We start from the raw sequence: 14,450 nt of genomic DNA on the forward strand, positions 1-14,450 counted from the left end.
TATAATCCAGTCGATATTAAAATAATAACATTTATGACGTTCACTTAAAATTTGTATAACAGATTATGCTGGACACTGCAAAGAGGTTAAACGTAGTGGACTGCTGCACAATAGGTGGAAGATTAGAGGAATTTGTCAATTTGGGTTTAGGTTTACAAAAGTAAGTAAAAAACTTTGAGAAATTTATTTTACAGAACATTTGGTATTTTATAGCATGCTTAAAAAACTAATATTTTCTAAAAGTCGTATAAAGGCACAGTTTCCACTTTTATTTTTTCTGCGATAGGTGTCAAAAGTCATTGAACGAATACCTGGATTCAAAACGAAGAATTTTCCCAAGATTCTTCTTTATTTCTACGGATGAGCTGCTGTCCATTCTAGGCAGTAGTGAATGCAGCTGCGTACAGGAACATATGATAAAGGTGATTAAAACATATTATTCGTATTTTTTTCTTCTCATTAACAGTCAAATTTTAAAATATGAATATTTTACAGATGTTCGATAACATAAGAGCTCTCGATTTATACGTTGATCATACGAATCGACCGGTTGCGGCCAAAATGATTTCTGCTGAAGGCGAGGTATTTAATACTTTACGAGCGTTTTTTAATATATTACGAGTAATTTGTTCTTTGCATTATTTTTATCATTTTAAAGATAATGGATTTCCGTTACGTCGTCTACACGGAAGGAAGGGTTGAAGACTGGATGAATCTAGTTCTCAAAGAAATGCGAAGAACCAACAAGTTTATAACTAAAAAGGCGGTTTTCTACTATGGTAAAAATTGGCGAGTTCCCAGGTATACAGATTTTTTATGATTTATCTGATCAAAGATTTTGGTGATTTTATTAATGCAATATTGTTTCAGAACGGATTGGATTATGGAGTATCTTGGCATGGTATGCTTAGCTGCTAATGGAATTTGGTGGACAGCGGAAACCGAAGAAACTTTCATACGAATAAGGAAAGGGAACAAACGGGCTATGAAAGAACATTTGGAGCAGCAAAATGAACAATTAGATGGATTAGTAGTTAAAGTCAGACAGGGTAAGGAATATAACGACTTTAATTGATAATCTGTTTCTTAGCCAAATCATAAAAATCTTATGAATAGAGTGAAAACGTCTTATTCTTGTCTTTTTATCTAGATTTATCGTCCAATGACCGTCTCAAGTTCCGCACAATCACAACGATCGACGTCCACGCTAGAGATATTATCGAGGGTTTCGTGAGGGACAACATCACTGAAGCTTCAGAGTTTGAATGGGAGAGTCAACTGAGATTCTATTGGCTGAAGAAGGATGACAATCTCTGGATAAAACAATGCACTGGTAATGCACTGGTTTAATATTATTAAATACTAGCTGCGCCCCGCGGTATCACCCGCGTAAGTCCGTATCCCGTAAGAATATCGGGATAAAAAGTTGCCTATACATTATTACAATTATCCAGCTGTCTACGTACCAAATTTCATTGCAATTGGTTCAGTAGTTTTTACGTGAAAGAGTAACAAACATCCATACATCCATACAAACTTTCGCATTTATAATATTAATAGGATAGGATAGGATAGTAGGATAGTGATTTTCAAACAGAAGACATAGTCATAACAACTTCGGTGTAACATTGTAAGTATCTTGTAAAATCAATACCAAAGTCAATAAATCTGGCTAATTTCATATGACGATCAAAAAGGATTGAAATCGGAGGGGAAGTTGAAGCACAGACTCTAAAATGATATACTCGTATATATTTTCAGGCGTATTCGAATACGGGTATGAATATATGGGTCTCAATGGACGGTTGGTGATCACTCCGCTGACTGACCGAATATATTTGACCATCACACAGGCACTGACTATGCAACTTGGAGGAGCACCTGCTGGTAATTATCCGCTTTTTGGTTCCGTGAAGACAAAATGTTCGTCTACTTTTATATTATAACAAGTTGCTTTTAATAAACAAAGTTAAAAAGTGTTAGATAGTCCGGCAGCTAAAATAACTTTCGACCGCGCCATTCTAACTTATTGAGAAAGTAGCGGTCCGCCCCGGCTTCGCTCGTAGTACATATTATATAGCCTATAGGCTTCCACAATAAATGGGCTACCTAGCACTGAAAGAATTTTTCAAATCGGACCAGAGGTTCCTGAGATAAGCGCGTTAAAACAAACTCTTCAGCTTTATAATATTAGTATAGATTCATTGTTATGATAACCCTACTAAATAAAAACACAGAAACATACTATCTAATTGACACCACCATTTCTATTCCACAATATACAAAAATACATAAGTGATAACCATAAAAAATGCACTGAGTTCAAAAAATATTCTCCGAATCTTGGAACATTTTGCGTTATTCCAATAGTTTATCATGTACTAGCATCTCATCTATATTACACACCATAACTTGAAACTTATAGATGTACCGGATTTTATTTATTTGGAATGTGCGAAACTCCCTAGCTTAAACTGTATGTGTATATCCCTAGACAGTTTAAGAAAAATTAAATAGTTGAACCATTTTATTGTTCAAGTATTTGTTACTCCTTTTTTTGCGTATGCAAAAATACAAGTTACTACAAGTAACTCTAATTCTTATTAATCTAATTTATACTACCTGAAAAATTCTCGTGTAACTACTCTACCCCTTAAACTTCACACGTCCGCCAGGCCCCGCGGGCACCGGCAAGACCGAGACCACGAAGGACCTAGCCAAGGCGCTTGGTCTCCTATGCGTGGTGACCAACTGCGGCGAGGGCATGGACTTCCGCGCGGTCGGGCAGATCCTCGCCGGGCTCTGCCAGTGCGGCGCGTGGGGCTGCTTCGACGAGTTCAACCGCATCGACATCAGCGTGCTCTCCGTCATATCCACCCAGCTGCAGTGCATCCGCAGCGCGCTGCTGATGAGGCTCAAGCGGTTCACGGTGAGTATATATTTGCTATATTTTATTTGTACTAGCTGTCTGCCCCGTGCTTCCTATATAACCTTTCTCGATAAATGGGCTATCTAACACTAAAAGAATTCTTCAAATCGGACCAGTAGTTCCTGAGATTAGCGCCTTCAAACAAACAATCAATCAAATTTTTTTCTATTTTCTTCATAATATTAGTATAGCTCGAATATTTTCACTGAATTTCAATTTAAATTACAATAAGAGAAAAAAATCTGTTTTCTATCTGTATTATGTTGATTAAAAATGTATTACAGTTTGAAGGACAAGAGATCGATATGGACAGCAAAGTCGGTATCTTCATCACCATGAACCCGGGCTACGCTGGCCGCACTGAACTGCCGGAATCTGTGAAAGCATTATTCAGACCTGTGGTGTGCATTTTACCGGATTTGGAAATGATTTGCCAGATATCACTCTTCTCTGATGGTTTCTTGACAGCTAAGGTAATTTCTTTGTAGAGAGTTATATAAGAAGCTTGTTTCAGTTACCCACTAAGCATTCTATGAAACTGTTTGCCCTAAAAATACCATCGTATCACTTCACTTATATATTGTTCTTATACCTACAAATTTTAATCTTTTAAATAGATTTACATAAAATATTGCATAGAGTTGTATATGCAGACTTTTTTAATTCAGGTATTAGCAAAGAAAATGACAGTTCTATATAAAGTGGCGCGGGAGCAATTGTCAAAGCAATCCCACTACGATTGGGGTCTCCGAGCTCTGACTGCGGTATTGAGAATGGCGGGAAAGCTCAGGAGGGACTCGCCTGGTCTCAGCGAAATCATGGTGCTAATGAGAGCACTCCGGTAAATTAATACAATAGATATAGATGGATATTTTAAATATTTTTAAGGAACAACCAAATTTCCTTTGGGTTTTACGTAATATGTTTTCATATTTTGCTTTGTAGAGATATGAACCATCCAAAATTTGTTTTCGAAGATGTACCATTGTTTCTTGGTTTGATAAAAGATTTATTCCCTGGACTGGAGTGTCCCCGAGTCGGTTATCCGGACTTCAATACGGCAGTTGTGGAAGTATTGGAAAAAGATGGATATATTGTTCTTGCGCATCAGGTACACAAAAAGCATTGATTGTTCATTTATATTAGATATATTATTATTGATTATTTTTTTTTATTCAATATGAGAATTAATATTCAATTTCATCGTATTTTTGCGTCTACTAGTCATTGAAAGCGGATATTATAAAATAACGACCTTAGATAATCACCCTTACATTCAAGTGAATTTTGCTAAAATGGCAAGCTAGTTAATAGGAATTTCTTAAATATTAATTCAAAATGACTTATAAAATCAGTATTGATATCAAGGCATGGATGTATCATTGACATATATTTTTATGTAAGGTGGATAAAATAGTGCAAATGTACGAAACAATGATGACGAGACATTGCACCATGCTGGTCGGACCAACGGGCGGAGGAAAAACTGTGATATTACAGACTTTAGTCAAGGCGCAAACGAATTTGGGTCTACCCACCAAACTGACCATTGTTAACCCCAAGGTGAGATTTCGTAACATCCTTACAAACTATTAAGCGAGTTTTCTTCTTCCTACTTTCCTTTAAATCTGAATATGTGCCAAAGAGGCCATCATCAAGTTGTGTGCTTTAATTAGACGAGCATTCGAAGCTTAAGCTGTATGAAAAAATAATACACTACGTGAAAAACTATATAGAAATAATTTTTTAGGCATGTTCAGTGATCGAATTGTATGGAATTCTGGATCCGGTCACAAGAGACTGGACTGACGGTCTATACTCCAAAATATTTCGAGAAATGAACAGGTTTGTCAAATCATTCAATAGAAATGTTAGGAAAATGTATCGAACATTATATATATTATTACTATTCGTCCTTATTTCTGTAATAATATAAATACTACTTTCTAAATAGTATGTTTGATTTTTTTATTTGTAAATATTATCAGACATTATTTAGACACTTATTTCAGTAGTATACCTACAGTTTGCTGTACGCACACATAGATCAAACCCCTGTTACATTGTACCAATGTATATATAATTGTACTAGAAGTTTACATATATTTTATCCAACAGACCAGCAGAAAAGGACGAGCGCCGCTATTCCCTCTTCGACGGCGACGTGGACGCGCTCTGGATAGAGAACATGAACTCGGTGATGGACGATAATAAGCTGCTGACACTCGCCAACGGGGAGCGGATACGGCTCGCGCCATACTGCGCTCTGCTGTTCGAAGTTGGCGATCTGAACTACGCCTCGCCCGCTACGGTATCGAGGGCGGGTATGGTGTTCGTGGACCCCAAGAATTTGGGCTACCAGCCGTATTGGGACAAGTGAGCTTTTCCACAGTGACGTCATGACAATAGATTCTTTATAGATTTACTGCAATATTTAAGCTGTGAACCGTATTCGGCTTGCGTAATGCATAGTTTTATATTTTACTAGCTGCGCCCCGCGGTTTCACCCGCGTAAGTCCGTATCCCGTAGGAATATCGGGATAAAAAATAGATGTTGGCCGATTCTCAGACCTACCCAATATGCTTAACAAATTTCAGAGGAATCGGTCAAGCCGTTTCGGAGGAGTATGGCAACGAAAACTGTGACACGAGAATTTTATATATATAGATTTGTAATATATTAATAAATCAGTAAGAAACTAGGCACCTTTACATACAGTTATTTTTCTAACTTAAACTTCATCCACACATCTCATTACTTTATTTACACACTAGCTATTCGCCCCGACTTCGCCCATGTTACATATATCCTATGTCACTCAGTGTAATTGCAGCTTTGAATTTTAGAAATCAGTCTAGAGGTTTTAGCTTGAAAACGTTACAAATATACAAAATAGTAGATAGATTATACGATTATTCACATATTGCAACCCTCTGGCCCCAGATGGCTCCGCGGTCGTAACAATGAGGAGGAACGCGAGCAAATGGCAGGTCTCTTCGAGCACTACGTGCCGGGCGCTATCAATTACATCGTTTTCGGTTTATTCGGTCTGCAGCAGCAGACACCGTTGAAGACCATCGTACCGCAGACACCGCTCAACTTGGTAAATCATAATAGAAAGCCTACAAGTAATAGATTCTCCGCTTCTATATTATTTGGCTGATAGGTTCCTGAATTCTTTCAGTACCTTTTTTTGCTTTATATCTTTTACTAGGCCCTCGTCCCGGCTTCGCCCGGATATCAAGGTTCCTGCTGTTTATACCAACGGAGCATTTAATCGGGATAAAAAAGTATCCTATCACACAAGTCAGCACATACCCTGTCTGTATACCAAATTTCGTCAATATCCGTTCAATAGTTTCAACGTGATTGACGAACAAACATCCAAATAAATAATATTATTATAGTGTAAATAAATAGTGATAGTGTGATATATACTCGTTAGGCATTATGACATTATTTACTATGACGTATATGCTAATCATAGTATTCCGTTGTTTGTTAAATTATTCTACTGAAATAGGTATTTTGTTATATTATAGTAAAGCATTAAATTATAAATAAGGTGGTACAGAAAAAACATCTGTAATCAACATAATATTATTCGTCTTTTAACTCCCTTTCGGTAAATAGAAAATTTAAAGAGCTTCATGCAATATATCATATTGTGACACAAACGAGGTAACTGTAAACCCTTACGGCTTGTATCTAAATAAATCCGCTCCTAAACCGTGAATATTTATTACTGTTTTGTTGAAAGTATCTAATACATAATCATTTTTCATTGCCTTCATACACGAGGCAACTGCAAATCCTTAAGCCTTGCATCTAAACCTAGAATATTTATTATGGATTTGTTGAAAGTATCTTCATACTTCATACATAATAATTTTTTACCTTTTTTGTAACACGATACTATACCATCGTGTATATAAATAAATGTACCTACAGGTAGTCCAGCTCTGCTATATGATCAGCGGCCTTTTACCAAACAGAGAAGACAGCAACGAGGAAATAGACAGAACTGTCGTCGAATGCGTGTTTATGATTGTGAGTATAATAAAAAAAAAAAAGAAAAACAAAAAGCCAACATCACGCGGTGTTCCCAGGCGGTCACCCATCCAAGTACTGACCGCGCCCGACGTTGCTTAACTTCGGTGATCGGACGAGAACCGGTGTATTCAACGTGGTATGGACGTTGGCAAGTATGATATTGAAATTATGAATCAGTAACTGCGCCCTGCGGTTTTACCTGCATAAGTCCGTATCCCATAGGAATATCGGGATAAATAGTTGCCTATATGTTATTCGAGTTGTTCAACTATCTACATACCAAATTTCATTGCAATCGGTTCAGTAGCTTTTGCGTGAAAGAACAACAAACACACACACACACACACACACATCCTTACAAACTTTCGCATTTATAATATTAGTAGGATCTTTAAAATATTAGTAGGATTTAAATAAGTTACATTTCATATTTTTAATATAAAATATTTCTTTCTACTAATTTTTAAATGCTTTATTTTTCTAAATTCTCAATTCTTAAAATTCAACTCAATCTAAGTACGGGTTGCGATTTGCGGTCTTATCGCTGTATACTTTCAAATGAACATAATTTTTTTTAACAATTTCAATATACGGTTATCGTTTAATTAAACATACCGATAAATAAAAATATCAGATACTTGAATTTTAGAGATTAAAAACTTTTTAACGGATTTTGAACGCGATTTATTCATTATGTTATTAAACCGACGTTTCAAATTGAATTTTATTTTCCATGCTTTTTAGTCGATGTACAACAGCCTCGGCGCAGCAATAGTGGACAACGGCCGCTTGGACTTCGACAACTACGTGAAGAAAGCCTGTCCCATGATGTTGGTCGAAGACACCACTGAAAAGAAAGCAACCACGAGTACGTAAAGCATACTATTTTTACAGCGTAAGAAAGATGTAATCGGACTGGAGAAAAGTACCTAATATCTTAATATATATAAATCTCGTGTCACAATGTTTGTCCTCAATGGACCCCTAAACCACTTAACCGATTATAATAAAATTCGCACACCATGTGCAGTTCGATTCAACTTGAGAGATAGGATAGTTTATATTATGGCAATTGCGATAAATTACTAGGTCCCCGCGCGGAGCCGGGGCGTGCAGCTAGTAGTATTATATAATCGGAGGTAGTACTATCTACAAAAAGAAATACAATCACATAAAACAATACATGCAAAAAAAAACGTAAGTCTCGAAACGCAGTTCTTCTATCGTAAAAAGAAAGTAACGTTATTCATTTATTCAATCCTTTCTTGGGACCTTCTGTCTTAAATTGTTACGTCATTAACTAAGTTAACAATATCCTTTAGTGAACCATGTCAAAACTATTGAAAAAGACGTGCGGCAATCGAAGACTGACGCGGTAAATCTATTGCTAAAATGCTATTTTTTATCAATTTACGTAATTATAATTATTTATTTATTTTATTTATACAATATCTTTGATGAGCGATAGATGGCAAAACTAGAAAGTATCACCGCCGGGCGGAGTAGGAGATGTTAGATTATTTTCGTTAGGGAATTTCTGGATTCGGTCTCCACGCTCAAGGCCCGCGATATAAGCTATGCAATAGCTTTAAAACTTTTGTTTAAAATAATTTAAAGGACGTGGAAATGGATCTATGTAAAACATAAAAAAAAATTTAAAGTGGCACTAATTCCAGTATGGCACTAGACGACCTATTTAGTGCTTTTTTCTTCTGTCTTTCCTTATTTTTCCCACACCGAAGATGGTACTCCTCTAACACGTAACTATAATTCTCTAATAGGTAAACGTTGAATTCATGAATGAAAGGCTATTAATTATAACAGACTTAATTTAAACTCACACCAAATTGTCTCCCTTCCAGAACACTTCCCCATGGGTTTCCCCACACTGTACGACTACTGCCTCGAGCTGAACACGAAGACGTGGGAGGCGTGGGAGTGGCTCGTGCCGCAGTACGAGCACGACAGAGAGATGCGCTTCTCCGCGATACTCGTGCCCACCGTGGACACCCTGAGGTTGACGTGGATCATCAAGATCATGGAGAGCGTGAGTGTCGTTTGTTTTGAACTCACCGAGATCATTTAATTAGGTAGAGGGTATCGCTTGGTTTTTTTTTCTATACCTACTGGTTCCCACTGCGGGCACTCGGCAGCCTAGTATTAGTATAGTATTATGTTATTTGTGCCATAGATATCTTAAAGCTCGATTTGGAGAGTATGGTTTTGGATTATTGTTCGACTTAAGCGTGTCTGGAAGTGACGGAACAGACGACTTTATAAATATTGTATCTGTTTTTCTACTTATATTTTGCATAGAAAATCATTAATATAGGTTTAACACCGTATCGGTGTTTGGTTTGGTTTTTCTACTGACATAACATGCTAACTGTATTCAAACTTTTCGCGAAAAATACGATGATTGTTTTATTACAAATGGATGCCAACGTCCATACCACGTTGAATACACCGGTTCTCGTCCGATCACCGAAGTTAAGCAACGTCGGGCGCGGTCAGTACTTGGATGGGTGACCGCCTGGGAACACTGCGTGATGTTGGCTTTTACATATATAATTTTTGCATAAATTATATATTGTAATTTGCACCTAAGGAATGGCTTACCTAAGTACATCTTTACTAACTTTTATACATTAGCTAAGATAATAATTTGCAGCGTTACTTTTTGAGTTATAAAAATTATAGCGTATTTTTTGGAATAATAATATGCTATTGCTCTTGAGAAAGTTACGTCAATCCCTATCCTTACTAATATTATAAATGCGAAAGTTTATAAGGATGTGTGTGTGTTTGTTGCTCTTTCACGCAATAACTACTGAACCGATTGCAATGAAATTTGGTACGTAGATAGCTGGACAACTGGAATAACATATATAAGCAACTTTTTATCCCGATATTCCTACGGGATACGGACTTACGCTGGTGAAACCGCGGGGCGCAGGTATTATTATAATAAGTATGAATAATATGATTTTAACAGTCCTTTATAACTACTTACCAACATTTTTTTTTAATTAAAATATGGAACATTTCGATATAAGGTAAATTTGACACTCAAAGGAGCAGCCTATGTCTAAATCCAAATGTCGTAATATTATCGATATACAATATTCCATAAACCTCCGATCAGCTGTTTCTTTGCGAAAGAGTAATAGACTTCAAGCCATCATTCATTAATTCTATAAAATTTTAATTTTTGTAATATTAGTAGGATAGATAAATAAGCATAAACGAGTTGGTAGGTAAGGTTTTTCACTGAAAAATCAATTTACCCGTAATGTTAGACTAATTCAGTACTATAAAAGATAGAAATTAAAAAACAATGCATTTAATATTTATGACAACTAATAATAAAAAGCCAACGTCACGCGGTGTTCCCAGGCGGTCACCCATCCAAGTACTGACCGCGCCCGACGTTGCTTAACTTCGGTGATCGGACGAGAACCGGTGTATTCAACGTGGTATGGACGTTGGCACTTTGTGTTAGAATATTACGGATGATAATTTATATTGCATAATAAAACAGATTAAATCAATTCACTTTTTTAAGTAGTCTAGTAAAACATGAATGTAGCATATCTATATTACGAACCAAATCCTAGATATTAAAAAAAAATTATAATAAAAATATCGGGTTAAATAATAAATTCATCATTAATTATCAATACACCACTATTTTATTTTTATTTATTTCAGAAACAGAATAACATTTATAAACATAAATACAAACTAAATATTGGTAGACCGTTAGAGTTAACTTTTTGAAATTTTTATAGTTATAATAATTTATAACGTTACTATAAATATTTAACCAACATGAAAAAAATAATTATATAAGAAGGTAGTTAGGTCCTTCAAACAATTTTACAATAAAAAAAACTATGAATTATATTCCTCAGGTGGAAAGGCCAGTCCTTCTTGTTGGCGACACGGGAACGTCAAAAACAGCAATCATCACAAATTATTTACGTGGCTTACCCCCAGAGAAATACGTAAGTTATTTTATAAAGAGAGTTTAATTCACTATTCACACACACACACACACACACACACACACACACAGCATACATACAAAATGTTCGATCGAAATCTGACTACAGATTCAATAAGTATGCAGATTGAATTGGTAGTTTGCAAATTGCGAGTGAAATAATCGCGCCAAACATTCCTCCACAGCGTTATATTTTCGAGAAGCTTAGTTCGTTTTAATTCTGATATTAAACTTGTTTTCCTATATTTCGGAAAATGAAACCTAAGTATTAATTTGAACATTTTTTATTATTATCTACTAAATCAGAAGTTATGGTTGATTAAATTATGTCGACCACACAATTACCCAAATTCTTTGTTGTATTTGTACAATCTCGCATAATACATTCATATTAAGTGGCCAACTTCTGTAACCCGCCCGCACCCCATTTAGTGGCATTCTTTAATTAATAAGTAACTACCAAGTCACATTGGCAACGTATTTTTCAAAACGCTAAAATGTATATCTCCTGATGACTAAGTTAAATAAGTCATACAACTAAATGTCATGTCTGAAAGTTTTTCATCAGCCGTTTCTATATATCATATAGTAACAGCTTATGACAACGTAATATCTTGTCTAAAAGCATAATAATAGAACCGAATATTTCCATAATAAGATTTTTATTAAATCAAGCAAATGATCGGTAGACTTCAGCCATGCATTTGCAACATCTGTAATCTGTTTTGTTTATTATACTGGCATCCAGGCTAAATGAGAATTTTTGATCTCAAGGTCAATCACCTTGACGATACATTAAGAAACATCGTATGGTTCAAATCAAAATCGATAATTAAAACATAAATTGAATGTTGTGTGAATTGAATTTGAATTAAAAACATAATTTTAAAATAAGAGTTCTTTGAATAATATAATAAATTGTCTATTGTATCCGTACGTTGGAATATATCTGAATGGGTTATAACAATTTATGACATAGGTACGTCACTATAACTAGAGTTGTATGCTATTCATATAAAACAGGTTTGTTGAGAAATTAATCTTATTTTATATTGCGCTTGGCATTATAAGATAATAAAAAATGTACAATGCTAATTCATGAAATATCATTCATTATTTCACTTCGTGTGACAACGGGGGCGTAGCTCAGATGGTAGAGCGCTCGCTTAGCATGCGAGAGGTACCGGGATCGATACCCGGCGCCTCCAACATTGAACATTTCTTTTTATTTATTTATTGATAAAATATTATTTATCTGTTTAATTATATATTTCATAGATAATATTATAAAAAGGTTAACAATTTAATATTGTTTAATGATACAAAAATAACACTAAGTACTCTCAAATATCTAAAAAAAATACAAAAATAATTTGCAATGCACAGATAATCCAGCAAATGAACTTCTCGTCGCGGACCTCATCGATGGACGTGCAGCGGAATCTGGAATCGGTCGTGGAGAAACGGACCAAGGACACGTTCGGTCCACCGGTCGGCAAGAAGATGCTGGTCTTTATCGATGACATGAACATGCCCATTGTTAGTATATATCACCATCATATCCTTAAGAAGCAACTATATTATTATTTCACAAATTACAATTGAGCCTCAAATAAACATAATTAGTTTAACTTATAAATTAATATCTTTACCTAAATTGATAAATAATATTTTTTATTTTTATACCATCATCGTATAAGCTTTCTGCTTTCTCCCTTTGAAGACTTCATTATTTATTTTTTTTCGTAAAACAATCTCGAATTCCCAGGAATAAAGGAATAAAGAAATTCGATAATTATATTTATTCAAGTGATCCGATTTCCAAATATATTGGCATTTCTGTAACTCCAATAAATGAAGTTATATTATAAAATATCGTGTTTCATATTTCAACAAAGCAAAATAATTTGTCTGTATTAGACCGAATAAATGAAAATGCTTAAGCGTAGTATTCGTAGTAAAGATTTGTTAGTCGACCGTGTTGCTGGATGTTGCATATTGCTGCTCGGCAAAAACTTTTTAACGTACATTATCCATTATATCTGCAACACGTAATGTTGGCCAGCAACATGTTAGCTCAACTTTAATTGCTAAACAATTGTTTTTTTTTTTTTTTCAAACATTTTAAGAACAAGAATTGCAATGACCTATATACTCCTATGAGAGTATAGGATTATGGCCTATACCCTCATAAGAGGCCTGTGTCCCAGTAGTGGGAACATAATTTGGCTGAAGATGATATTATATTAAACATAAACCAATATCATATGAGTTTCATTTCTACCGTCATATCTAATAATATTGCCGTCATGAACAGGTAGACACATACGGAACTCAGCAGCCCATAGCGCTCCTCAAGCTGTTGTTCGAGCGAAAAGGTTTCTACGATAGGGGCAAGGACTTGAACTGGAAGAACTTGAAGGATATAGGGTTCCTAGCCGCTATGGGGAAGGCTGGTGGTGGCAGGAATGATGTGAGTGGATGGTATACCGTAAATTGATACGCTAGTCGCGTTAAAAATCCCTTGAAATGTCTTTAATTTCTTGATATTTACCGTGTGTTTTTATCATCAATTTATTTCCGTATGTACGTACCCGTAACTTGCTTATGAGCGTTTTTTGTTTGTTTATGTACGAAAATTTTATATTCCGCCACTACACATTCCATATTCACGCCTAAACCACACATTACATTTTGATCAAAATCGGAACAGAGATAGAGTAGACACGAATTTTTTATTTTTTTTGTACGGAAAAGTAAATATAGGCTTCACGCTTTTTCTTGAAAACCATACTGTGTGCTGTGCGTTTTATAAATCTATATATATATCAATAGCTATTATCATTGTTGAATATAAATATAATGATTGGAGTCGATGTTAATTTAAATTTAATTAAATCTTAAGTTTTTGTCTGAGTTCACCGTTATATATCCATATTCTAAACGTATAAATGGCGTCCAATTTAATTAGTGAATAGAATCATTTAAAGATTCATAATTTATGATCAGATCGATCAGTCGTAATATACATATTGGTACATTCGCAAAATCTTCCGTCTTCAAAACAATTTTAAATTTATGTAATAATCAAGTAAACAAAATATTTATTTAAATAAACATTGTAATACACATTGTCATTAGACAATAAATAATAATTAAAATAAACCTTTCATTACCAGGTGGACCCTCGCTTCATATCGATGTTCTCTGTGTACAACCTGCAGTTCCCGTCGGAGGCGACGCTACAGCGCATCTACGTGTCCATCCTGCGCGGACACTTCAGCATCTTCCCGGAGGAGGTGCAGGACATCGTCGACAAGATTGTGCAGATGACGCTCGATCTGTATAAGGTATACTCCTTATACAGGATATTACTCAAAGAAGTAACATGGTAAAATAGATAGATGGATGACATCTGATCACCTAATGAATTTCCACATTTATTCATCATCATCAGCCCT

The 14,450-nt window shown here is 35.3% G+C and overlaps 1 protein-coding gene and 4 non-coding genes across 5 annotated transcripts in view; 3 read left to right on the forward strand and 2 right to left on the reverse strand.

The window, feature by feature from the left end:
• Nucleotides 1-14,450, forward strand: part of LOC119831944 (dynein heavy chain 10, axonemal) — a 51,535-nt gene that overhangs the window by 16,629 nt on the left and 20,456 nt on the right. The window contains exons 35-56 of the mRNA XM_038355514.1: nt 63-160; nt 287-422; nt 496-582; nt 659-801; nt 871-1,049; nt 1,151-1,333; nt 1,762-1,887; nt 2,676-2,929; nt 3,214-3,402; nt 3,598-3,770; nt 3,875-4,040; nt 4,334-4,492; nt 4,680-4,774; nt 5,048-5,305; nt 5,874-6,033; nt 6,882-6,980; nt 7,728-7,851; nt 8,846-9,030; nt 10,898-10,990; nt 12,376-12,528; nt 13,307-13,462; nt 14,169-14,339. Of these exons, the coding sequence (XP_038211442.1) occupies nt 63-160; nt 287-422; nt 496-582; nt 659-801; nt 871-1,049; nt 1,151-1,333; nt 1,762-1,887; nt 2,676-2,929; nt 3,214-3,402; nt 3,598-3,770; nt 3,875-4,040; nt 4,334-4,492; nt 4,680-4,774; nt 5,048-5,305; nt 5,874-6,033; nt 6,882-6,980; nt 7,728-7,851; nt 8,846-9,030; nt 10,898-10,990; nt 12,376-12,528; nt 13,307-13,462; nt 14,169-14,339 (3,387 nt within the window). The remainder of the gene's footprint in view (nt 1-62; nt 161-286; nt 423-495; nt 583-658; nt 802-870; nt 1,050-1,150; nt 1,334-1,761; nt 1,888-2,675; nt 2,930-3,213; nt 3,403-3,597; nt 3,771-3,874; nt 4,041-4,333; nt 4,493-4,679; nt 4,775-5,047; nt 5,306-5,873; nt 6,034-6,881; nt 6,981-7,727; nt 7,852-8,845; nt 9,031-10,897; nt 10,991-12,375; nt 12,529-13,306; nt 13,463-14,168; nt 14,340-14,450) is intronic.
• Nucleotides 7,015-7,133, reverse strand: LOC119832108. Its single transcript, XR_005287906.1, has one exon. It is a non-coding gene; the product is annotated as a 5S ribosomal RNA (ribosomal RNA).
• Nucleotides 9,423-9,541, forward strand: LOC119832109. The gene has a single exon (XR_005287907.1). It is a non-coding gene; the product is annotated as a 5S ribosomal RNA (ribosomal RNA).
• Nucleotides 10,355-10,473, reverse strand: LOC119832104. The gene has a single exon (XR_005287903.1). It is a non-coding gene; the product is annotated as a 5S ribosomal RNA (ribosomal RNA).
• Nucleotides 12,125-12,197, forward strand: Trnaa-agc. The gene has a single exon. It is a non-coding gene; the product is annotated as a tRNA-Ala (tRNA).

The sequence above is a fragment of the Zerene cesonia genome, chromosome 14 (assembly GCF_012273895.1).
Source record: "Zerene cesonia ecotype Mississippi chromosome 14, Zerene_cesonia_1.1, whole genome shotgun sequence".
Lineage (NCBI taxonomy): Eukaryota > Metazoa > Arthropoda > Insecta > Lepidoptera > Pieridae > Zerene > Zerene cesonia.